Consider the following 25,591-nt stretch of genomic DNA (forward strand, 5'->3'; position numbering starts at 1 on the left):
TCGATGGCCTTAATCTTTCTTTACTGTGTGTGTGTGTGTGTGTGTGTGTGTGTGTGTGTGTGTGTGTGCACTGTTTGTGCGTTTACTGTCAGTCTGGAGGTCGTTGTGGGGAAACGCTCGGCGTCCGTCTTCCATCAAACGCTCCCAAAAGTGTCCGGCTGAGGCTCGGTCCGCTCTCCTGCTTGTTGCCTTCAGCGTCTCCGATCTTTTCGTTTCTCCATCTTTTTCAGAATGTATTTTCTGGAAGAGCGGACGGAGCCTCGGGGTGGGGTTGCCGGCTAGTTTTTTGGTCTGTGCTGCAGCACATGTTGCTTTCGGACCCGAGGAGGAAAACTGAAGTAGTCTCCTAGTTTAAGTTGTAGTCTGGCTTCTGATTAATGCGACTGATGTGAAAGTTCATAAAGGCACAAAAGCAGGTTTGAAAGCTCTGCAGGGATCTCTCTTTCCAGAAGAATGTGAACCACGCAAAAGAAAAGGCACTCGTGATCCGTTTTATGCAGGAACTATTTCCCTCTGCCGTCTCCATCCGCCGGTTACAGCTCTCTCACGGGCGGAGGGACCCGAGTGTGGATTTGGGTTTCTTTCTGGAAAGAGACATTTCTGCATTCTTGAAAAAAATCAAAGAACTTTTTTTTTTAAATTTTTTATTTGTTTGCGTTTCTTTTTTAATTTTATTTTTGCGTGTGCCGTTTAGCTCCGTCATAGTGACGAGTGGGCGGAGTTAAAACAGGCGGATCAGAAGCCCTGGCGGCCGGGCAGAGGTGGTGGAGATGGGTGGGGGTGAAGACAATTAAACATTAAACTTTACGTGAACTGTATTTTGGCGCGTTTGTCCGAATGAATTTGTTGAAACTTTTGCTGGCGTCACGTTAAAGCTGGTGGCGTGAGGAACTGGAGGCGGAGCTTCCCTAGAGACTGACCCCATTAAGGCCCGCCCCTCCAAACCAGTAAAAACCTTCAGTAAAATTCACACGAAGCTCTGAACTGTTAGGAAAAAAACACGTCGGCGTGGAACTGTGACTTTCTGTCTAAATCTTTTTTTGAGGGGATTAGAGGAGCAGGAAGTGAGCTTGGGTTCGGTCTAAAGAATGCTCGTCTGTGCTCGGAGGTATTTGACGTTGAACCAAAACAGCAACAGCATGGCGGCATTGCTGCGTCCACACTTACCGCTGTCTTCAGTAGCATAAACGTCTTCTTCAGCCGCTGACCCTCCGCCATGTTGGGCTCTCAGCAGCACAGAGTTGGTAGAAAAGAGGTAATGGTTCTATTCTTCCACCCCTGTGGTCCCAGTAGCCGATTCAGAGCTGGTACGGAGCATCTTCACCTGGACACAGCTGCTCTGTTCTTGGAGAACCTCTGAGGGCGTTACTTCCTCCGCACTGCCAACATCAGGTGACCAGGTTAACGGCGCTTCTGTCTTTGTGCTGAGTTTTTTTCACGTCCGAACGCGGACTGCGGTCTGCTTGAACGATAAGTGTGTCACTGTAAGTGTTAGAAGGACTGTGGTGGTGTTTCATGTCTGACTGGTACAGAACGTGTCTGAGCGAAGGGAAATACTCGCTTTAAAGGTAATGATGCTTGACTGACCTCTGACCTCTCTCCCCTTTTAACGCTCTGTGCCGATAAGCGTGCACGCCGCGGGCCAAGCGCCACCCGAGTCTTCTCTGTCCGGGCTTCTCTCTGTGTTTGTTATACTACTTTAATAAAGTTTCGTACAGACAATAAAACAGTATTTCCACGCCTGAGTCGGCTGTTTTTCCTCCTTTCCACAGAATCGCGCTCCAACTTGGCGATGACAGGAAAACAATCCTTCAGGTGTTTGTTAAAAACCACTCCCACTCAGAGAGGCAGCAAAGCTGAGAGTATGATGGGTTTTTTTGGTCTGCTGGGTTTTGAGTCTAACATCTGCAGGAGGTCCAGATGTTCTCCTGAAGCAGCGATGGTGTGAGTCACAGCAGGAGCTGAGCTCACTCCTCTGCTCTTCCCAGATGTGCCTCTAAGCTTCCAGCTGCTGATGTGAGCTCTGAGACGACGAGGCTCTTTCTGCTCTGTCAGCAGCTGTCTGTGAGTGGATGATGATGAGCTACAGATATGTTTCAGGTTCGATTCTCAGTTAACGCTGATAATCACAAAGATCTTGAATCCTTAAAGGCCAAAAATGCACATGTGTTTGTAAAGGTCTCCACAGCCACCACCTGAAGCTGGCCTTGTTTTAACTGGAGGAAAGCTTTGTAGTGTTTATGCACTGGTGTGTGAAGCGCATCTGTGGTGTGAACGTCACGAGAGCGTCCGTGTTCAGGTTGCTGCTGGGGGGTTTCAGGACCAGCCGAGCATCGTTTAATCCTACCCAGGGGTGGCTGCTGATGGCTTGTGACGGCGTCAGAGGAATACTCTATGAATCCCAGATTTCCGACATCTCAAAGCTAAGACCAAACTGGTTTCCTCACCATGACGATTAGTTCGCTGTCCTCGGACGACATCCGCAGTCACAGATCTCAGTCCAGCAGAGCAGCTTCGGGATGTTCAGGAGATTCTCATTATGGGTGCTGCAGCTGTATGATGTCATGATGATGTCATGTCACCAGAATATATTGTTGAATCTGAGCCAAGAAGTATTAAAGGGGGTCCAGCCCAGTACTACCAAGGTGTACCTAATAAAGTGGCTGGTGAGCCGATTACAGTATAATATCCTGATTTCCTGATAACATTTACATTTACAATAATTGATTACACAGCGGTGGAGAGTAGACTTTATCACAGTAGATGTCTTTCTGAAAGTGCTGTAACTAAGTTTAAGAATATAATCCACCCACTGTTATCATCTCCAATGCCCTGTACCAACACAGAGCAGAGCAGCTATCTGAACGCTGCTCCAACAGAGGTCGATTATCTTGTTAATAATTTCTCCTCCTCACTACATACGACTCTGGATACTGTAGCTCCTGTGAAAACTAAGGTCTCTAATCAGAAGTACCTGACTCCGTGGTATAATTCTCAAACACGTACCCTAAAGCAGATGACTCGTAATCTGGAGAGGAAATGGCGTGTCACAAATTTAGAGGATCATCATTTAGCCTGGAGAAATAGTTTGTTGCTTTATAAGAAAGCCCTCCACAAAGCCAGAACATCTTACTATTCATCACTGATTGAAGAAAATAAGAACAACCCCAGGTTTCTCTTCAGCTCTGTAGCCAGGCTGACAAACAGTCAGAGCTCTGTCGAGCCACCGCTCATCCTACAGAATAAAAACTGATTAGGAGGAGACTGAGTGATAAATGTATAATTAAAGATTTTTCTCTTTCACGAGGATCAATAACGGGTCATGAGCTTCTGAGACCGCTCTCCTGTCTCAGAGAAATGCTGCCGGATTGACTCAAATACTTAAAAAATAAATAGATAAAAATATGATATGAGGGACTGCTGTAATACACAGCTGTGCCCACAAGGGTGCAGCATTGGACCGTTATCAATAATCTAAGGAAAAATGAAACTAGCCTCAAAACACCACCCTTCCATTCACTTCCGCTTCTGGAATTGCAAAATATATTTGAGTAATTCTAAGGATGAAGCTCTGTCACAGGTAAACTTAAAACGCATGGATTGAACACAAAAAAGTTCTATAAGAGTTGGATTCACCGTGCAACACCATCTGTCCGACTTGAAGGTCATTAGAATCACATAAATTCTGTTTTTGGCTTCTAAACTGGATTTCCATTCATCGCTTTACCTATTTCTCATTTTCCCAGCACAATGTAAGTTCAAGACTTTTGCACAGTACCGAGACTGAGCCAAAATTGAATAAACAAAACTTTTACTATCTTAAACCCTGTGTGAGAAGCACTTGAATGCAGCACCAGCCCTGTTTATTATTGTTAGTACTGTAAATTCTTACAGTTCCGTGAGTCCGCGAATCAGCGGTGATCTCTGATTGGCTGCCCCTGGAGCCAAACAGCGCTCAGCGCCACACGCTTTCCTGGAGCAGAAGAAGAAAAAGAAGGAGCTGCGACCTGTCAGCTCAGAGACGAAACCCTCTCAGCGGCTCCTTCGGAGAGTCCACACAGGCTCTGCTCGGCCAGAGGTCCAACTGCTGCCCACATTTATCCAGAACACACTTTACACGCTGAAGCGGGAGGAATCTTCTGCGCACGCGTGTGAATTCTCTTTCTCCTGAAGGCTGTTAGCTCAGCGCGTTAGCCTGTTAGCTGCTCCGTGTCCGATCTGCAGGACTTTCCTCGAGAGGAGCGGACAGAGTCCACGGGAGCTACACCCACACTCACCTGGGATCCGGTTTACAGACGCACCTGCGAGTTTACGGTCCAAGCTCGGCTTCTGCACACAAAGTCTGAGCGGAAGCTCAACAAAAAAGCTCCTGCAGAACAAGGAAGTCTAAATGAACTTTGCTGCTAGCCGTTAGCTGGCACCCTGCTAGCCTCGTAGCCACCATTCATTAATTGCAGCTGAAGGACACCTGCCCGCTAGACCCGTTGTTTCTTCTGGAAGCTGAGCTCACGGCTCGAGTTTCAGACATGATCCCTGAGAAACCCCCGCAGGAGAACGTGTTCCACGGCTCCGAGGAGCTGAAGGAGGCTCACGTCCCGAGTTTCGACAAGTACAGAGAGCTCTACATGAAGTCCGTGGACAACCCGGACGGTGAGTCTCCTCAAAACGGTAGCTCAGGTAGCAAAGACGACACCTGCGACCCCAGGTGACACAGGTGATGGGTCAGGGTTAAAGCAGAAGTGCAGAAACGTCATCGTACAGTTAGCTAAACTTATAAAGTGTGAATGGGCAGGTGCAGATAGTCCCGGAATGCACGCGCACGGGGGTGGAGTGTAGACCTGTCTTCATGTACAGATGCACCGCTCCCTGCGCGAGCCCTCTGTGCTCTCCTTTGATCTGTGACATTTTCCGCTCTTTGGTTTGGATTCAAGCGATCAGGCAGGTGCAGTGACATCATAGCCAGAGACCATGGAGACCAATTTAGTCTTACCAGTTAGCTGAAAACCACAAATCCAAAAAGATGAAATGGATTAAATACAAAAAGAAACACAAGATTTTGGGTGTGAAAGCTGCAGTTCCTCTAGTGACCAGCGGAGGCGCCAGCACTGAGTCGGTACCCATAGAGTCCCAGAACTGGACCTCTGGATCGTGTTTGTGCTGTTGGAGCCTTTTGGAGCTTTGTGATGACATCATGTGACCAGTAATGTCTGCTGTGAGGTCACTGCACTAATCATCTGAGAAGGCAGTGCTCCGGGTTGATGCACTAATACGGTCCAAGGATGCAGCTTGGTGACCGCACAGCATTTGGTGATACCTTTGACTCCACCCTCTCATCCACATGTGGTCACCTCTGGAAACACAACGGCGTGTTGGCATCGTGGCTACGCAGGCTGCTGTTAAAGCCATCAAAGTTTAGTGAGGGTGACAATGAATGATCCAAGCATTTATGTAATCCATTTATTGTAATGGGAAACAACTTTGATACCAATAGGCCGAAGAAGCTGAAAAGATTCAGCATCTATAAAATTAAACATGTAGCAGAGTGTCACATAAAACCATGCAAAGCTGCTCAGCTGAGTCCAAGAATAAAACCAGCGAGCTGGAAATGAGCAGCATTTTAAAAATCCACAGTTCTCTGGATGAAATACTCCAGTTTTCAGGACCTTTTTCTTTTTTCATCAGACTGAATATTTCTGGACTCATGTCATCTTTGTTCTGTTTCAGAAGCTAAATGACCGCTTGGGCAAAAATAACATGAAACTTCTCTTTATGACTTGAAAGAAAGTTTTGCTGTTCTGTTTGTAATAAGTGTAGTTTAGTGTAACCCATAGACATGAACTTTGAGATTATTTTAGTTTGGTGGCAGTAAGGAAGTAGTTTTACCTGCTCAGGTGGTTTCCTGGAGGGAGGTGTGTAAAGCATGATATCAGCCGGTCTGTGCTGCAGGCTTCATGCACAGATGACAGTTTTTAGAGGAAAACGTTGCAAAGCGGCGTCTGGCTGCAGCAGCAGCTGTTAAACAGTTTAACCTGAGCTGGTTGATTATTAACAGTGATTAAAGCCGGCTGTTTATAGGCTCTGCTGTAAGCGACACCTTTTCAGGTGTGTGTGTGTGTGTGTGTGTGTGTGTGTGTGTTAGTGTTAAAAACAAACTGTAAACACATCAGAGCAGTGCGTCAGGAGGGCAGACATATTTAATATGAACTGTATTTGTAACGAGCATAAACTCTGTACTTGGAACATAAACTGTCCTCAGGAAGAACAACAGGGCGTAAAATACTGTAACACGGCGGTTATAATGTAACCACGCAATTATGTGATACAACAAAGAGAATAATAAATGGTACCAGGATGTTACTGCAGTAATAATACAGTGTAAGGGCACATTGGTATTTCCACGCTAACGATGATGTCACAGACGGAGTGATGCCCGTGGTGATGGAAGATGCGTCGGGGTGTGTAACTGAAGGAACCGCAACCCCATGTTTATTTACTGTTTGTTGTTGTTGTTGTTGTAATAGTCGTACAGTTCATGTGCAAACTGATGCGTCTCCCTCTGATCGCTCTTCCTGTCCCGCAGAGTTCTGGGGCGACGTTGCTAAGGACTTCTTCTGGAAGACCAAGCACACGGGTCAGTTCCTCGACTACAACTTTGATGTGACCAAAGGAGAAATCTACATCAAGTGCATGGAGGGAGCGTCCACCAACATCTGCTACAACCTGCTCGACCGCAACGTCCACGAGAAGAAGCTCGCCGATAAAGTCGCCTTCTTCTGGTCAGTGTGTGTCTGTGATTTCAGCAGATCTATGAGCGCACGGTTATGCAGGCGTGTGTGTGTGTGTGTGTGTGTGTGTGTGTGTGTGTGTGTGTACTCTGATCAAGAGGACCCCCCCCCCCCCCCCAATAAATAACTAAAATAAAATTAGCACTGTTAGCTGTGTTCTTATCACTGGGTCCTGTAAACAGCTGGAGAACAAAAACCAGTTTCATCTCATGACGGTTGTCGGGCCAGCAGGACTCTCCCTCTGAACTCACTCGGCGTCTCAGCTGAGTCTGCTTGTCCGCCCTGAGGACAGAGAGGCACGACTCCAGTCCCTGACCCCGGCAGACACGTGCAGGCGGGGGCTGGTTCATGGGTGGGGGCGACATCGTGAATCTCAGGTGTGAATAAAGCCAAACAGACGCGAGTTTCTCCATCAGTCTTACCTGCACTGGCACAAAGCAAAGGTGTGACTGCTGTTTGGTTGCTACAGTGAGCCAGCACACAGGCGCTTCGACCAATGAGGAGCGACCTTATCCCAGATGTTTGTGTTACAGACGCCAAAACATTAAATGCAAGTGGAATAGCTTAATCAGAGCAATGAGTTAAAAATGATGATAATGCAGGAACTCGACGAATAAAATAACATATGTAAAAGCTCATATTTTAAAAGAAAAAAAAAAGAAAAAAAGAAAATACGAGATTCTGGAAAAATATAAACAGGCTCAAATATATAAAAAATTAAAAATGCTTTTGGCCTCTGAGTAGCTGCATCTTGTTCTCACGACCTTTGAACTTTGGCTGTCATGTCCAAGCCAGCCGTTCGTTCTTGGGGCTGATACAACACTAACAGTAGCAGGACCGAGCACGGGCACATGGTACACCGCCGTCCTCTCCTTTGTCTCCGTCTCTCAAACAGATTGTGTGGTTGGGTTTATCAACCATGAATCTGAAACGAGTGATGTCACTGAAGCTCACAGCCTGAGGAGGAAGAAAATGTTTCATTTTCACGTCAGAATAAAAATGATTTAAGTCTGAGAGACTTGAACATAAATGGCATTTTAGATAAGCCAGCTCTGCCCTCTCAGGCTTCCTTTCATCGTTGCGTCACTGTCCTGTGGTCACAGAGGAGTGGCTGCTGCGAGCAGAGCTTCTGAAAGCAGCAGCAGGTCACTGGAGAGGCCTGGAGGGCTTTTATCCACCAATCTCTGGAAAGCATCCAGAAGGTTCAGTCCAAAGTTTGCTGAGCGTCATCCAGCAGATTAATCTGGTTATTGATTAATGCTCGAAGTAATAAAATGTTTCCACACGAGTGCAGCTGATCACCTTTAAGACTCGACATCTCTGTTCCCGTGTCAGAGCTGAATTACCTGTGGGCTGCCTGCAGCAGAGAGAAATCCCTGCAGGAAGCATTAAACCTGTCACATAAATCACTGACCTCAGTTTGTTTTAGAGGATTTAAACTGAAAATGCTCAGGCATTAATAACAAAGCAGAGAGAAGCGAGTCTAACATGTCATGTTTTTAAAACTCCAGGTTTGACTTCAGTTTCATTCAATTTAGTTTTATTTATCCAACAACAGTCGCCTCAAGGTGATACCGAGAAAACCCAACAATCATATGACCCCTATGAGCACTTTGGTGACAGTGGGGAGGAAAAACTCCCTTTTAACAGGAAGAAACCTCCGGGTCAGGCTCAGGGAGGGGCGGGGCCATCTGCTGTGATTGGTTGGGGTGAGAGAAGGTTGATGTCAGAGGCTCCACCCACCTGTTTGTGTGGGGCAGCCAACTAGAAGGAAGCTTGCTTTAACAAGGCGGAGCTAATATAATATATTTTAATGTTTTTATCAGGGTCGTTTCAGTGCTGGTTATGGAGTCGAAGCTCCGCTGATTTTAAGGGTTTTTGGCCTTTTCCTGTATTGACCTTCTTTCCTCAGAGCGTGAGACCCTGAGCAGGTCCCCTCTGAGTGGGGAGAGGACCCAGAGCGACTGAGTCTGATCTTTGTGAGACAGTGAAAAACCTCCTCACAGCTCCTGGAGTCTCAGTGACGTTTGAGCCAAGTGTTGAAAATAAATCCAACACTGTTGTGTATTTATAGGTGCGTGTGTGTGTTCCTCTAACACAGGCTGCTGTGATGACTGGGCTAAGAAGCGCCGTGACCTTTTGTTGGAGTGTTTGCTTCCAGAGTGTGTGCGTTAGCTTGTTAAACACTGAAGAAGTTAACACCAGATTAGCTGCTGCTGCTCGAGAACGTGCGCAGTCCCGTTTAACGATCTAATTAAACGATGTGGCTCAAATTTAAAACAAATGATGTCAGAGGTGTTTTCTGGTCGTGCTGTAACTGCTTGCTGAGACTCCTGTAAAATGCACAAACAGACACGTGTGCAGCTCTGAAAGTGTTAATGTGGTGGTGCTATAAATGGCCCAGCACCTCCACACAATCAGTCACGCCAGAGGGGCGTGAGCCCGACGGCGGGCACGCGGACCCGGCAGCTCGGATATCAGCCTGGAAGTGCCTGCACAGGTCGGGAACTCAGCACAGCTGCATGCTGTGAGTCCCAATCAGCTGAGAGCAGCAGGCGGGTCACAGAGACCGCTCAGATATGTGAGCGGCCCTCCCACCATCACACGCTCATGCACGCTCGTGCACGTGCACACAGCAGTGTTGAAACGCCCCTCGCTGCTGCAGACAGAGGCAGATTGGGATCCCAGCTGCTGCTGAGGTTCTGGTTGTGCAGCTGATACCAGTCCGTACTGGACGACAAACGAGCGAGAGCCAGAAGAAGCACTTTACACCTGAAACGTGTCAAATTTATGCAGCTTTTCCCCGCCGAGCGTAACGTCATTCTTACGGCAAACACGAAGCTCTAGAAAGCAGCTGAAATGTGTTTGGTGTTAGTTTCCTGTTGTGAAAGAAACGTTTTCTTTAGCAAGTTTGTAAGTTCAACACTATGAAAGTAAAACTGACAAGTTTTCACAGCTCACTGTAAAATCAGCCTTTGATCTGAAATGTATGCAACTTATTTTTAGATGTATGAATTTTTAAAAATAAACCTCAATCCTGGTTTGTGCCAAATTTCATCTGCGCTCCGAACAGCAGTCAAACAGTTTCAGGTGTAATGAGCAGCTGCACTACACTGAACAGAGTCACGTTCTGGGCTGGTTCCAGTTTGGAGTTGGTGAACTCAACTAGCTGAGAGATGATTCACCGGCGTCCAGGCAGCGTGGCCAGCAGGTGTGTAAATGAGGCGATGTCGGTGTATCTAACAGGAGGGTGAGGGGGGCGCCTGTGTGTGAATCTGCAGGCGTGTGAGGTTGTAGTTGCAGTTTTTCGGTGCTGTTTGTAGTCGAGTTTGTCCACGTGGGATCTGAGCCACATTATTCTGTCTGCAGCCTGCAACACTGCGAGGCGAGCTGCCCGGCGAGCTGCCCGGCGAGCTGCCCGGCGAGCTGCCCGGCGAGCTGCCCGGCGAGCTGCCCGGCGAGCTGCCCGGCGAGCTGCCCGGCGAGCTGCCCGGGCTTCAATCATCTGCAGAGGCAGAGCTGTCGCAGCTCGTCTGCCTCTGTCTGCTGTAAAGGCTTCATCTCATCCCTGCAAACTGCACGCGTGTGCAGGAGAGGGAGGGAGGATGTGCCCTCGAGTGTCGCTGTTGCAAGTTCCCGAAACGGCCAGAATGACGCCGTGTTGTGAAAAAGCAGAAAGTTTTCATGAGGCAACTTCAACAATGTGAAGATTGCTCAAGACCAAGTCTGTGCCAAGACTTGGAGTTTCTGCTCTGGTTGGTTTGTGAGTTGTTGTTCTTAAAGGAACACCAAAACCTGTTTGTCCAGTCTGGGGTAAAAGGTCATTCAATCATTAGTTTCACCCAAACACAGTGTGGCTCCTTCAGGATCTATAAATATGAGAAATTGCCCAAATTTCTGCTCTGGTTGGTCGTTGGTCGTTACATGGAGGCTGACCTTATTACACGAGTGTGCTGCTGGATGGACGTGACCTCCTGTTCTGAGAGAGCATGAACATCAGTGTTTTCCTGCACAGAGGCCTGATGAAGTCGTTGATGGCCCTCAGTTACTTTAACCTCTGGGACCGTTCAGTGGAAAACTGAATCAAAGTGCAGATTTCTGTCACGTAGTACCAGCAGTGCCGTTATCAGCCTGACTGTTCTGAGTATCACGCCTCTGCTGCTCTTTGGCGCCGCGCTGCGTGAATCCAGTGACGGTTTTTAACTTTGGCTGATTTAAAATGATGTGAAACCAGCAGCCAGCTTAGCCGAGCTAGCATTGGCTAACATTAGCTAGAGGAGAGACTGCTCAGGGTTTGATTTGATCCTGAACGACTCCTGTGCATCATGGAGCCTCCCGCCGACGCTCACTGTAACTTCCTCTCAGCTTTGTGGCCTCAGGAACGCATCGCAGAGGCTGAATGCTAACAATTACGCCCTATGTTTGTGTGGAAGTTGTGTGTACGCAGTCACTGATCTGAGCTTAAAACAGTGCAACACAAACCAGAAACACAGATTTTGGTCGCAAGCACAGAAATCGATGTGACGGACGTTGGCGAGCACAAAGAGCAGAGGCTTTAATCAGGAAAGTGACCGTCGAGCTCATCGGCTCGTGTGACAGGCCCGGTGTCGCGTGTTAGTGATGTGTTTCCTGATCTGAAGGTCATCGGCTCTCGGAGGACGAAAGCATCGAGATGTGAGGAAACCTTACATCTTGTTGTTTGTTTTTAATGCATGTGTTGAATGCTGATTTCAGGGAGGGCAACGACCCCGGCGACGAGCTGACGGTGACCTACAGGGAGCTGCTGCAGAGAGTCTGTCAGTTCGCCAACGTCCTGAAAGCTCAGGGTGAGTTATCCGCTCGCTGGCACCGCCCCCTCTCAGCGCTCTATGAAGTGAAAGGTTTCGTTCACGATGGTTTTATGTGCTCAGATATTTGGATCGAGTCGTAAATCCTGCTCGCTTCTCTTTTTTGTCTCCAGGCGTGAAGAAGGGCGACCGCGTGTCCATATACATGCCCATGGTGGTTGAACTGGTGGTCGCCATGTTGGCGTGCGTACGCATCGGAGCGGTCCACTCCATCGTGGTGAGCTGCAGACGCCCGTGAACACGGTGGTTTGAGTTAAAGATGGAGGTTAACGCTGGTCTGCTGCTCTCAGTTTGCAGGTTTCTCTGCAGAGTCTCTGTGTGAGAGGATCGTGGACTCTCAGTGCTGCCTGCTCATCACTGCAGGTCAGCCTCACGCACCTGCAACAAGTTCCTGCTCATTAAAGATATCCTTAATCCTGCAGGGGGTGGTAGCAGTGTTGAGTCTCACCTTGACCTCTGACCTCCTTTGGTTGGACAATAAGCTACTCGTGGGTTGTAAAAAAGGTGAAATGGCCGAGTTAACTGGGGAGCGAGATCCAGACCCACGAAAAGCTGCTCACGCCAATCATTCCATCTTTATTGATCTCTGTCTTCACCCAGAGGTGGAGCCGGGACGCTCGCGGCGTCAGGGTGGAGCGTTTATGTTGCTCGTTTATTCGTCCTGATGATCTCATACCAAACGCGCACCTTTGAGTTCACGCTTTCACCTTTTATGCAGCGTGCACACGCGTTTCACCCACCAAGCTGGACGTGGCGGTGAAGAGAGGCGCTGGCCGAGGTGCTGAGTTGGGGCCAATAATCAGTCTTATTAGCTGGATTAGAGGGTGGTGATATAATCCAGTTAATCTGCTGCGTTATTGGCCACACACTCATTCATCCTGTAAGCAGATCATGAGGCCCGGTGCCTCTGTGGCTGCCGTTAACTGTGACCAGCACAGGTGGAGGTTCGGTAAACTGGTGCAGGCGTAGCTGCAGAGTTGATGCTTTGTTAATCCGTGTGCACGTTATCGCGAGGAAGCATCCGTCCTTAAACTAGGCGCTGAGGATTTTTAAAGCTGGGATCTTACAGTAAAGCTAAAGTTAACCTGTGACCATCACAGGTGCTGCTGCGTAAAGCAAAGCATTTCCCATCAGCTCTGCTGGAAGGGAGAGCGATTGGCTGTAGTGACGAGGATCAGACTGAAGGTGGAGCACATGGGGAGTGACTCGCTGATGGAGCTGCAGTGAAAGCTGAGCTCCACCAGTCTGATGTCACAGCTTCGGCTGTCGGGGTCCGTGTGCTCGAGTGACGCAGCAGCGTACAGAAACCACGCAGAGCATATCTGATCAGCTGACGGACCGACACGGAGGAGGTTCGACTGATTAATGGAGGATGCTGACTTCAGCTCTTTGCTGCACTAACGCAGATTTATTACTGACATTGAGCTGAAGGAGTCCCCAGTCTGAACCCCGATTACTGAAACCAGCAACGGTTGTAATCCAGCTAATGGAGTGTGTGTCTGTGTGTGTCTGTGCGTGTGCGTGTCTGTGCGTGTGCGTGTCTGTGCGTGTGCGTGTCTGTGCGTGTGCGTGTCTGTGTGTGTCTGTCTGTGTGTGTCTGTGCGTGTGTGTCTGTGTGTGCGTGTGTGTGTGTCTGTGTGTGTCTGTGTGTGCGTGTGTGCGTGTGTGTCTGTGTGTGCGTGTGTGTCTGTGTGTGCGTGTGTGTCTGTGTGTGCGTGTGTGTCTGTGCGCGCGTGTGTCTGTGCGCGCGTGTGTCTGTGCGCGCGTGTGTCTGTGCGCGCGTGTGTCTGTGCGCGCGTGTGTCTGTGCGTGTGTGTGTGTCTGTGCGTGTGTGTGTGTCTGTGTGCGTGTGTGTGTGTGTCTGTGTGTGTGTGTGTCTGTGTGCGTGTGTGTCTGTGTGTGCCTGTGTCTGTGTGCCTGTGCGTGTGTCTGCGTGTGTGTCTGCGTGTGCGTGTGTGTGTCTGCGTGTGTGTCTGCGTGTGCGTGTGTGTGTGTGCGTGTGCGTGTGTGTGTCTGCGTGTGCGTGTGTGTGTGTGCGTGTCTGTCTGTGCGTGTCTGTGTGTGTCTGTCTGTGCGTCTGTGTGTGTCTCTGACGGCAGGATAAATCATCTTTCCTTTTGTGTGTAGATGGTTTCTATCGAGGAGATAAGCTGATCAACCTGAAGCTCTTAGCTGATGAAGCGCTGCAGAAATGCAGAGACAAGTAAGACACACACACACACACACACACACACACACACACACACACACACACACACACACGTTGTCATATCTTAGTGAGGACATGTCATTGACATGAACGCCTAACCATGACCTAACTGTAACCCTGATGCTAAAGCCACATTTTGAGTCTCAAGAATGTCTTCAAGCTTGTGGGGACGGGCTGTTGGTCCCCACAAAGATATGTAAACAAGTACACGCTCAGGTGTGTTAGCCTATCAGAGCGACTTCACCCCCTCCAACCGTAGCTGCTGTTGGTCCCAGCAGAGCGGCGTGACGCAGTGTGTCACAGATCCTCCAGACTCGACTTCCTGCTGCGTGTTAAACTTTATTGTAGCAGCTGCAGGAAGAGCTCGTCGTTATTGGAGCTGTTCGACTCTGTCTCAGTTTGATGATGTCACACATAATAAAGGTTCTCATTTAGGCAAATCTGAGACAGTCAGGTGGGAGGAGTCTTTTTTTTTTTGTTATGAACTGAGTACAAATGAAGGCAGGAATCATGTGACCTGTAACGTTGCTGCCCTCTCGTTCTGTGTTAAAGCTGCGCCGTGCAGCACGCCGCTGATACCTGTGCTTTCCTTATCGGCTCCTTGCAGCAGAGCGAGCCGTGTTGGGCTGGTTATGTATCTGCACGTCATCGCTGCTGCTATCACCTGTAGTCTGTCTTCCACCATCGCGGTGTGGAGCCGGTCCTCGTGCTCCGATTGGTGCTGTGAGACCTTGCTGCTCGGTGTGACGTAGATTTTTCACCATAGAGTCACGTGTGTGATCGCTGTTCCAGCATGAATGTGCTTTTTGTTGTTTGCATGAGAATGATCGAGCCTGCACACACTGATGGGTGGGAGCTCCTATTGCAGTGCAGAGTGTGGGATCTACTCACCCCTGCCTTGAGTTTAGGTGGTGCTGCGTACCTTTGTGAGGTCACAGTGACGCGTACGCATGTGTGTCTGTCTGTCTGTGCAGAGGGTTTCCGGTCGGGCGCTGTATCATGCTGAAGCACCTGTCCAAAGAACCGGAGGGGATTCTGGGCTCGCAGTCGCCTCCCGCCAAACGGCCGTGCCCCGATCTGCAGGTAAACCACACACCTGAAGGTTTTGTCTTCCTCACCTGAGTCACTGCGAGCGCCGCCACCATCAGGTCTGCCTGTAACTTCTGACCTGATGGAGGCAGTGTTTCCTGTTGCAGATGGAGGTACCCACTGAGCCGTCTGATTGGACCTCCGTTGTAGTCGTTCAGAGTTTGAGTTTTGTGGAAATTCCTGGTTATAAATTGGCTCTGAAAATTTTATAAAGGGGAAACCAAACCAGGAAGTGAGTGGGAGTGACTCACTGCCTCTGCTGGACACTAGAGGAACTGCAGGATGCTGACTTTTCTTTCTTTTTCTGTTTTGTTCTGTTAAATCTGAAATTTCAAACTTCATCACTGTCACGATTTGATTTTGGGGATCCTGATTTTTATCTTTGTGTTCTTCCTTTTCAATAATCCTTCTCCCTCATTACTTCTCCTTCCTCTTCCTCCTCCTCCTCCATCTTCCCCCCATCCAGCAGGAAAAACAGGCGGGCAGAGTAATGAAAACGCGTCCCGTACCAAAGGTATTTTCACAGCTGACCCTCGATAACATCTTTGCTTCGACTCTTTGTTTTAGAGGGAGTTTCACTCTGAGAAGAATTTGCAGAATCTGCTGCGGAGCGGAAACAATAAACGTGATAAGAGCGAAAGCTTCAAGTCTCACTGAGCGTTTGGAAGCTTTCAGTCATTTTTGGCATCGTCCTTTCAAAAGCTCTGATAAGATTTAAAAGCTCTCGTTGCTGATTTATTGTTTTACCTGCAGCAGCAGTTTGTTCCTCTGATTTTTGACAGTTCAGATTAAACCAATAAAAACAGATTTTCTTTAGATCTGAAATGAGTTTTAAATATTTGGAGAACATTAAATAATGACATCATTCAGCGCTGCGTTTAGAGGAAACCTTCAAAGATGGAAGTGCTGCTGCTTTCTGTCGCATCTTTGTCTGAACTGTTGAAACTCGCTGGAATAAAAAGTGAATTCTGAGTGTGGATTAACACTAACACTTTCTCTTTGTTGTGCAAACACTCCTCGTGTTGTGCACTTTCACCTGTGAGTCCTGACGGAGGCGAGCGCTCGCCTGTGGGCGTTGTCCACGCCCTGAGACGACTCGGTGTCTGATAAACCTGCTGTAACGCTTCTCTCCTCTAAACGCTGCCAGTCGGGAAGAATCAGAGCTCCGTTTGTCCGGAAAATAAAATCCGGAGACACGGATGAAGACTAATCGATGACTCAGCCATCCCTCAGTGAGAGTGCACGCTGAACGAGGCGCTCGCTACGATGAAGTGACAGACGGAGGACTTTGGTTTTTACTCGGTTCAGGTGAGCCCACCAAGCTGTTCGCACCGCTCGATTGATGACTCGAGTCAGCAGTGCCTGACGGTGGTAAGCTATGGGTGGTGTCGCCGACACATACATGAACCACAGGTAGATGTCAGAGGACTCCGCCCCTTGTTGTTTCCCAGGGTAATCAGGTGGGCTGGGTTATAAACCGCATCGCTGCTCTGATGTCATCACACATCTGGTGCAGATGTTTCGCACTTTGACACACGTGACGTTGAAACGGTGACGGTCGGGTTGATTTGTATAGCACATCACCAACAGCTCATGCTGCACTAAGTGCTTAACAGTGTAAAGTCAATAAGATGCACAACAATGATGCAGTAAAATATAGGAAAACAAGTCAATAAAAACAACAACAAATAAGGCTGTTAAAACCAAAATGTTCAACGTGTGTGAAAAGCCAGACCATAAAATGTGTCTCTAGTGATGATTTAAAGTGTTAGTGTTTGTGCAGGTCTAATATTAAGAGGAAGACTGTTGCAGAGTCTGGTTCCTGCCACAGAGAAGCCTCTGTCACCACCACACTTCAGTCCAGGAGTAGTTAAGCTTAGTTCTGACCTGGACCTCGCGGTTCTTCCTGGAGCATAAACCAACAGGAGCTCAGACGGGTGAGAAGGGGCTCGCCCGGTTTGTGATTTAAAAACAAAAAGTAAGATTTGGACCCTGTGAGGAACCGGGAGCCAGTGAGAGGCCGACACTGGGTTCAGTTTAGTGCCAGTCAGCAGACGAGCAGCTGCATTGTGGAGCAGCTGGAGACGATGAAGAGAGGCCTGGTCCAGTTACCAATAATGACAACTTCTGTTTTGTTTCATTTAAAAACTGAAGCCATCCACTGTTTGACATCAGCTGCATAACAGCTGCAGTGAGTCTGTCCCTGCTTTCAAAGGCAGATCGATGCAAGTCCTCTGCAACCTGAAATGAGAGGTTGTAGCGTGAGAACATGGAGCCAGTGGCAACATGTAGACTGCAACCAAGGCAGGACCCAAACTAGAGCCTTGAGGTGCACCAGGTCCAGTTCTGGATACAAACAGAGCTCTGATTCTTCCTCGCTAACCAAGATGCGGGCGGGGCCTCGTGTTTTCACGCTACGTACCTGCCCACCAGAGCTTACCTGTGCGACAGCCAGGTAAGATTCAGGTCCCAGGGTGGTAATTGCTCTTCTTTCCTCTGCATGTAAACCTGAGCAGATTTATTTTAGCTGGAACCCACCCGAGGCCCCGCCCACTCGTCGATTTCCTGTGTGAACGCGGCTCGTCAGCGGATTGTTCTTGGCTCAAAAAGGCAAACGAGATGGAGCCAAGCGGCCACGCAGCCAACGCACTGGGAGTAATGGGAGATTGTTGCCGACTCGTCCTTCACGTCCGCTTTAAAGCATTTACATAGTCCAGATGTTTTTGCAGTCACATCTGGACCTTTAACACAGGTCAGTGTTTGGTGCTGGAATAGAAGACGTCACCTGAAGGTGGTGTTGGCTCCGTCAGGTGTGCTGTCAGTGAGCTGGGTTTTTACTGAGTTTACGAAACGTACACAATAAAATTTATATTTATTTATTTTGTAAATGTAACTTTGAGAATCAAACATTGGTACGTATGTAAAATCCACCCGCTCGGTGTTCACGGCTTTCTTCTTCGGCATTCCCAGATGGAGACCCTGTAGTTTGAACCGCCGCGTGTGCCCGGGTGGAGCGCGCCCCTGCCCCAGACAGCTGCAGCCTTTGCTCCTCCGTGGGAGGAGCGTTTTATTCCGGATCCTCGTTAGTTATCGGATAATCTCCCAGCTGATTCGTCTGAAACGTGCCGCTGACATTAAATTCATCGTTGGACATATTTTAATATCTCGGCTTCAGGTTCCTTTGTGTGGTTTTTAAAAACGCTGGCGTCGCCCGGGGTCTGATGGACACGCAGGAAACCAGTGGGCGTGGCCTCTCTAACTCTCTGTGGCTCTGTTCTCTCAGATTCACAGCTGCTGCTTCTTCTTCACTGTCTTCAGTAGTTTGAAGGTGTGAGTGTCAGACTAACTGTTTGGTGTCTTAGATTTTACAGGTCTGAATGTTTACAGGCCGATCGACCGGGTTTCAGGCACGACTTTGGCAGTTTCACGTGTGTGTGTGTGTGTGTGTGTGCGCGTGCATGCGCGTGTTCAGGTGCCGTGGAACCCCGAGGTGGACCTGTGTTGGCACGCTCTGCTGCGTGGCGTCTCAGACGAGTGTGAACCAGAGTGGTGCGACTCTGAAGACCCACTCTTCATCCTCTACACCAGCGGCTCGACCGGCAAGCCGAAGGTGAGGAAACACACCTGTGGGTCACCTGCGTCTCACTTAATGAGGCGTCCTGCTCAGATACTCTGTGTCTGAGGAAAGCCCACCTTCATCATCACCTGCTCACCGCAGCAGGCGGAGCTTCAGTAACTCGTTCAGGGTGTCTGTGAGCCGGAGAGTGAGACATGAATGTTATAACTGTCACGGCCTTTATTTGATGTTTATTTCGTGGAAAATTATGAACAGAAATCAACCAAATAACTTCTTACAGCTTAAAATGAAACGAAAGTTAATCTGCTTTAACAAGTTCAAAAAGTGGTCAAAAAATCATTGTTTGCCAAATCATCTGACAAACAAACATCTTTACCACACGCCTCCAGGGTGCTCGCAAGCCCTTGATTAATGGGAGGGTCCATAAGCTAATAAACCAATCACTTTCCAAAAATAAAATAAATTACAAATTTACATAACAAACCAGGTCAGCATATTGTTACAACTTTAAAGAAAAAACAGAAATGAATACAAAATGTATAAACAAAATCAAAAATGGCCACAACAATAAACAGTGGAGATGTTTGGGTTGGTGCTAGAAGGGATCGACAGCAGGGGAAGTCCCAGCTCATCGACTCATCCAGATCAGGGGCGCTGGAGACGCTCCCGGCTGTCACAGCGAGGGGCGGGGCACACCTGGTCCATTTGCAGCATCCTGCCATGCGATTGCATTTGTCCCTAACTTTCATCGAGCGTCACCTCCACCCACCTCCACCAGCTGCTTCTTCCACACATTTAACTACTAAGATCTGCTGGAAACGGGTGGTACCCACACTGCAGCTCATGTTTGGAGTAACAGGAAGTGGAATAACTGTGGGGTCATTTGATGACTTCCTGTTTTGATCACGTTGAGCCTGCTCACATTTCTGCATATGAACGCTCCTCTTAAGCTCCTCCTCGCTCTTCTCGTCTCGCCTGCAGGGAGTTCTCCACACCGTCAGCGGCTACATGCTCTACACCGCCACCACCTTCAAAGTGGTGTTCGACCACCAGCCCGACGACGTGTACTGGTGCACGGCGGACATCGGGTGGATCACCGGGCACTCTTACATCACTTACGGCCCGCTGGCCAACGGGGCCACCAGCGTCCTGGTGAGTGTGCGAGCGCGCTCAGACTTCCTGTTTACAGGTGTGGGCTGACGTGTGATGTAACACTGATGTGTCTGCGACGGTTTAACCCGGATAGATGAGTCCAAAGCTGTCTGATGATCAGAGGCTGGAACTTCCTCCAAACTTCCTGCAGTTATTTTTGTACATGAATCTTTTGTGTGCGTCAGTTCGAGGGTCTGCCCACCTACCCCGACGTGAGCCGTATGTGGGAGATCGTGGACAAATATAACGTCACCAAGTTCTACACGGCTCCCACCGCCATCAGGCTGCTGATGAAGTTTGGAAACGAGCCGGTGCAGAGGTGAGCCGAGGCCCCTCCTCCCTCCACGAGGAGCCTGCGGGGTAACTCACCTGTGCCTTTGTGTGCAGGTACAAGCGAAGCTCTCTGAAGGTTCTGGGGACGGTCGGAGAGCCCATCAACCCCGAGGCCTGGCAGTGGTACTACAACGTGGTCGGCGAGAAGAGGTGCCCGATAGTCGACACCTTCTGGCAGACGGAAACGGTGAGTGATGGTTTCCTGCAGCTTCAGCACCGCCGCTTCCAAACGTCTTTATGTAGAACAGATCGGTCTCCATTTCCAACCTGCCTTTCTGCTTCTTTGTGCACCTGCTGTTTCTCTGCTGAGCTTTTACCTCAGACTGTGGGCTGTGCTGCCCCCTGCTGGGCGGCTGCCTGAGATTAAAGTTGCTTTCTGTTTTCAGGGAGGACATGTCCTGACTCCTCTGCCCGCGGCCACGCCCATGAAGCCTGGATCTGCTGTGAGTAAGGCTGAACATGACGTTTAGGTTCAAACGTGTGTTTGGGAGAAACGTTAAAAGGTTAAATGAAGACAATAAGATAAAACAGTGATCGAGGCTTTTAACCCTTTTAAGCCCTTTGCAGCTGTGCACAACTGTTTTTAAATTCCAGTAGAATTACACCCACGTAGGCTAGCACAATCATTTTCTTTACATGTGAAACTGGACGAGTCGTACTTGCTTATATCTAGTCTCCGCTCACAGTTTCCTTCCATAAACGGCTTCTTGCAAAAATGCTGTAAAAGCACTGACAACAACAAAATCATCATAATCCAGACACGAGCGTTGCTGATCTGTGACGTCATTTTTGGTGGAAACGTAGTTTTTTCCCTGCAGGGCCTTTCAGAGGTTTCCTGCTGTGTTTGAACGTCACGTTTGACTCCTGTGTGGTTCCTGAGAGGCTCGAAAGAAAACAGGTTTATGCTGTTTTCTTTGAAAACTGTGCACAATGATATTTATTTTGTTTTTCCTGCAGTTTATAAAAATTATTGCATCTCAAAAATGAAACTATGAAGATGCTCAAAAATTTCCCGTGCTTGGATATTTGCAATTTTTTTTTTGCATTTACAGTTTTGAGGGATAAACCTCTGAAATGTGTTTGAAAACAAACAAAAACAGAATCACAAATGATTTTCTATTGTTTGTAGTTTATTCCACAGCTTGTGTAGTTACTATGGGCATGAAGAGGAGCTCTGGCAGACTTTGGGTTTAAAAGGTTCAAAACTTTACATCTAAGAAAGTGCTGACGATGCGTTTGGGTCCAGGTGAGACCCGCCTTTATGCTTCTGTCACCACAAACAAGACAAAGGAAACCTGTAAATCTGAAAACAAAAACATTTAAAGATAAATTCATGAAGGAAAAAGGGAAGCGAGGAAAGCTGGTGATAGAAGTGAAGTAAAAAGACATTAAACGCAGAAACAAGTCAATCAGGTTTTCTCACCATTTATCGTCTTTTTAAAAATGTTTTCTTTTTCATTTCGTTGCTTTCGGTTCCCCCCTCCCCCGCGTGTCCCCACAGACGCTCCCGTTCTTCGGCGTGGTGCCGGCCATCCTGAACGAGTCTGGGGAGGAGCTGGAGGGGCCCAGCGAAGGATACCTGGTCAGCCTTGAGTAAATGAGCCTTTATTTGTCTTCGTGCTTCATGCGCGTCTGCGAGCGCGTCACACCTGCCGTTTGTCTCCGCCCTCTCACACAGGTGTTCAAGCAGCCGTGGCCCGGCGTGATGCGCACCGTTTACGGAAGCCACGAGAGGTTTGAAAGCACCTACTTCAAGAAGTTTCCAGGATACTACGTCACAGGAGACGGTGAGCAGCGCGTCATGTTTGACTCGACTCTGCAAGCGTCAAAGAACTCGGCGACTTTTACACAAACTTTTCACGTGTTCGCTCGTATTTGCGTCAGACTGAGGCCTCTGCAGCGACCGTTTGAAACCTTAGCACATCAGAAGTTTCTCATTTATGAAGTAACCTGTAATATTTATTATTAACCAGGCGTTTCTAAAGGGGCGTGGCCACAGGTCTGTGTGGCTTTCACAGCTGCTGTGGATCTAAAACACGTCTCGGCTGCACTAAACTTTTTAATCCCGCCCCTTCATTTTCTCGCAGGTTGCCGTAGAGACAAGGACGGGTACTTCTGGGTCACAGGAAGGATAGACGACATGTTGAACGTCTCAGGTAAGACGCGACCACCCAGTGACTGCCTGTGAAACCCAGCTGTTAAACACCTGTCTGACCAGCAGAGGGAGCTGTTGCTCTGTAAACTTGTTTCATACGCAGGGATTCTGATCTGTAAGTGTATAAAATCCAAAACTAATTCTTATTTGATTTTATTAAGTTTCTTTTATTAAATGATCATTTTTAAAAACTTTTAATAGATTTTGTTTTGCACCTTCTCGTCTGTTCTGAGCTTTTTTACGTCTCAGCGCGTTCCTGCGTGTTTTATGCGCTCGTCTTCGTGTCTGACACCCGAGGGTGATTTCTGGTGTAACGGTGACCCGTCTGCCCTCCAGGTCACTTGTTGAGCACAGCTGAGGTGGAGTCGTCTCTGGTGGAGCACGAGGCCGTCGCCGAGGCCGCCGTGGTGGGCAGACCTCATCCGGTCAAAGGAGAGAGCCTCTACTGCTTCGTAACGCTCAATGATGGCGTGATGTACAACAGCGAGTTGGAGGCGGAGCTAAAAAAGCAAGGTGGGTGAAGGGGACTGTAAGTCTCCTCCGAAGCTTCGTTCCTGTCAGGCTTGTTGATCTGTGAGCTCTCATCATCTGACGCGAGTTATACTTCGTGTTCACAGTGAGGGAGAAGATCGGCGCCATCGCCACACCCGACTACATCCAGAACGCGCCCGGACTGCCCAAAACCAGATCTGGTAACGAAGCTAGCTGCTCTGTTTCACGTTAGAGACGTGTGAGGGTTCCTCCTCGACGCTCAGGTGTGTCGTTTTTACCTGCGGCTGACGCGGTCGCACCTGTAGTCGCTCTGCTGAAGCCGAGCTCTGCCTTCTCTCCGTCTGCAGGGAAGATCATGAGGCGGCTGCTCCGTAAGATCGCCTGTGACGAGCGGGAGCTGGGCGACGTCTCCACGCTGGCGGACTCCACGGTGGTCGAGCAGCTCTTCCAGAACAGATGCTGCACGGCGGTGTGACGCCTCCGGGATCCTCGGAGGGAGACGCCGACTGCAGCCACACGCAGGAACAGCTGCTGCGAACCAGCCGAGGAGGAGGAGGAGGAGGAGGAGGAAGGAGCCCATAAACTTGTACAGCAAACAACCTTTAGCTCCTGATGGTGATGATGTGAGAAGGCTTGGCTGCAGGTAGATCGTAGGCGTGTCCACATGTGCAGTAACTCCTCAAACCGTCACATCTGTCTGCACGTCCACCTGCAGATGTTTCCAGATGTTGACGCCGCTGCTCTAACCGCCCTGCAGTCGAGCTGAGCGGTTGAGGATCAGGGTAACACTTCATTTTGGTCTTCTCCCAGTTTTTTAGCCAAAGATGAGCTAAGAGGCACCTGACCGATGTCGGGTGTCGGTCTCCTGGTTTAAGGCCGATGTGAAGCGCTACCCCTCTCCCACGCTGACTCCTCCCCTCCCGTCGTGCCACAGTACCGTTTTGTATGCTGACGATTAGCTAACCATGAAAACGCTCGGCTTTACTTTTAACGTAGTCCCTTTTTTATGTAGGAATCTTTTAGGTTTGTGTGTCTGCATGCTTCTGATTTATGATCAAAGCTTCCAGGAATCTGCATCCACCAATGATCCGGGATTGAGCGTTCGATCTCCCCTTCAGTCCGTCTCCTCGGGTACCTCCGGACCTCTCAGCGCTGCTGCAGGAAGTCAACACGACGGAGAGCGGGACTTCCTGAGGAGCGGTCTATAAACCAGAGCGATGCTGGAAGAGGCGCACGGGGACGAGCCGCCTCTGAACATGATTTCTTCTCAGACTTTTGCGATCGCACCTCGGGTCTTCTGTCCTGCTGTTTTTGTTTTGTTTGTAACAGCTGAGCAGCGATCGGCTCTTGTGTCAGTCTGGAGGAACCAGAGAAAACCTTCAGTGACTCATAACTCATCGACCTGCTGACTTTACTCTATAAAAAGACCGAACCAGCAGAGTTTGTGCTCTGTTTGGGGTTCAGACTAAAAACCTGAATTGTGAACGATGTGGTTTAATTTGAGGTGGGAGTGAAAACATGAACACTAGGTCTGTGGATTAAAGTGAGAACACTTTGAAGCAGGTTGTTGGAGCCCTGAAAGCTTTCTCTGTGTGCTCGACAGACGTCTGATTGTGATTTAAAGGCCGGTTCGATTTCAGCTTTTATTGTCCTTTATTTTTTAATTCTGTTGTTTGTATCAGTGTGCCAACCACATGTGCAGCAGTGAGCTGGGTTACAAACTCGAGAAGCTCTTCCTGTCTGTCTGACTCGGGTGGAGGAAAGAACGCAGCTGATTTGCAGTTTGGCGTTTTGTTTGTTTCCCTGTTTGTGTCAAAGTGTTTGCAATGACAGTAAATGAACATGACTACTGCCTCTGCTCCTCTCACCTCTTTGTTCCTGCACAAATGTTTCATACTGCAAAATCAAGGATAACTCTGATGACACCAGTTAAAGTTCAGACTCAACAACAACAAATCGTTGATGCACCATTTTAGCCCATAAGGACCAATCAAAGCTGCTGATTCTGTGCAGTTTCCACGTGATGCCGTTTATCTTCAGCCACATCACTCCTTCATTCGATAAATTATTTGTCTTTATAATTTTTAAGTTGGTAGTAAAGTCAGCTTCAAGTATTATTGCTTCTGTTATTCCAGGTGTCGCGTGTTTAAACATCCATGATATTTTCATCAGACGACACATGAGCCAAGAGGACAAAACATTGTGCGCTGACCTCATCGTACAGAAGGAAATGTATTTGGCACAAAATGCACACAAATGAAAAGTTCTTCTTCTTCGCCTTCGCCACTGTTGCAGGCAGAGTTATTGTCCAGTGGATTTATTTTTCCAAGTGGATCATTATTGGTCCACTTGATTGATCTTTGCTATTATTAATTAAGATCAAATAAATTATTAAGATTTATTTTTATTTTATTCATTTATTTTTTAACTTTCAAGTTATTACAAACAGAACAGACATGACTGGGGGATAGGAGAGGAAAAGATGTTCAAGAAAAAGACATTAAAGTCTTCTGGAAGGAAAACAAGCAAGAACAGTAAACGATAGATATCGAGTGTTGCTGAGCAGCATGCAAGCCCGACAACGCACAGTATGCTTTGAGGTAGCAGCTAAGGAAGACACAGGTGCGCACACACTGTACCTGTGTGTGTGCGTGCGTGCGTGCGTACACACACCTGTGTGGATCAGCACGGTTTCTCCATGTAGCTTTCTGAGAGGGTGTGGGGAGCCATAGCCCCGCCCCCAGAGCATGAAGCAGCCATGGAGGAGATTCAGGCCCCAGAGCTCCATAGGCTGAGTGCGAGAGCCCGAGGAGGACCACCGGAGGGGCAACCACACCACCCTGCTGAGGAAAGCCCCAGACAGGGGGTCACCCAGCAGCCAGAGGGGGCTGTGGCGACAGCCAACCGCGTCAGAGCGGACCGAGCCACGGGCGCCAGGCCCCGCCAAGCCAG

The 25,591-nt window shown here is 48.7% G+C and overlaps 1 protein-coding gene across 2 annotated transcripts; it reads left to right on the plus strand.

Moving 5' to 3' along the window:
• Positions 1-3,967: 3,967 nt before the first annotated feature.
• acss2 (acyl-CoA synthetase short chain family member 2) lies at positions 3,968-24,491 on the plus strand. Of its 2 annotated transcripts, XM_026154953.2 has the most exons (19): positions 3,968-4,650; positions 6,581-6,776; positions 11,520-11,611; positions 11,746-11,849; positions 11,923-11,995; positions 13,760-13,835; positions 14,816-14,924; positions 15,397-15,444; positions 18,403-18,540; positions 19,489-19,659; positions 19,845-19,978; positions 20,047-20,179; positions 20,379-20,435; positions 21,494-21,574; positions 21,671-21,779; positions 22,080-22,148; positions 22,484-22,660; positions 22,765-22,839; positions 22,987-24,491. In XM_026154953.2, the coding sequence occupies exons 1-19, from the start codon at positions 4,527-4,529 to the stop codon at positions 23,112-23,114; spliced, it is 2,094 nt and encodes a 697-aa protein (XP_026010738.2). In that variant the 5' UTR covers positions 3,968-4,526; the 3' UTR covers positions 23,115-24,491. The 2 variants fall into 2 exon arrangements, with proteins under 2 accessions (XP_026010738.2, XP_026010739.1); XM_026154954.2 differs by lacking the exon at positions 15,397-15,444.
• Positions 24,492-25,591: the final 1,100 nt, after the last annotated feature.

This window comes from Astatotilapia calliptera, chromosome 20, assembly GCF_964374335.1.
Source record: "Astatotilapia calliptera chromosome 20, fAstCal68.1, whole genome shotgun sequence".
Classification (NCBI taxonomy): domain Eukaryota; kingdom Metazoa; phylum Chordata; class Actinopteri; order Cichliformes; family Cichlidae; genus Astatotilapia; species Astatotilapia calliptera.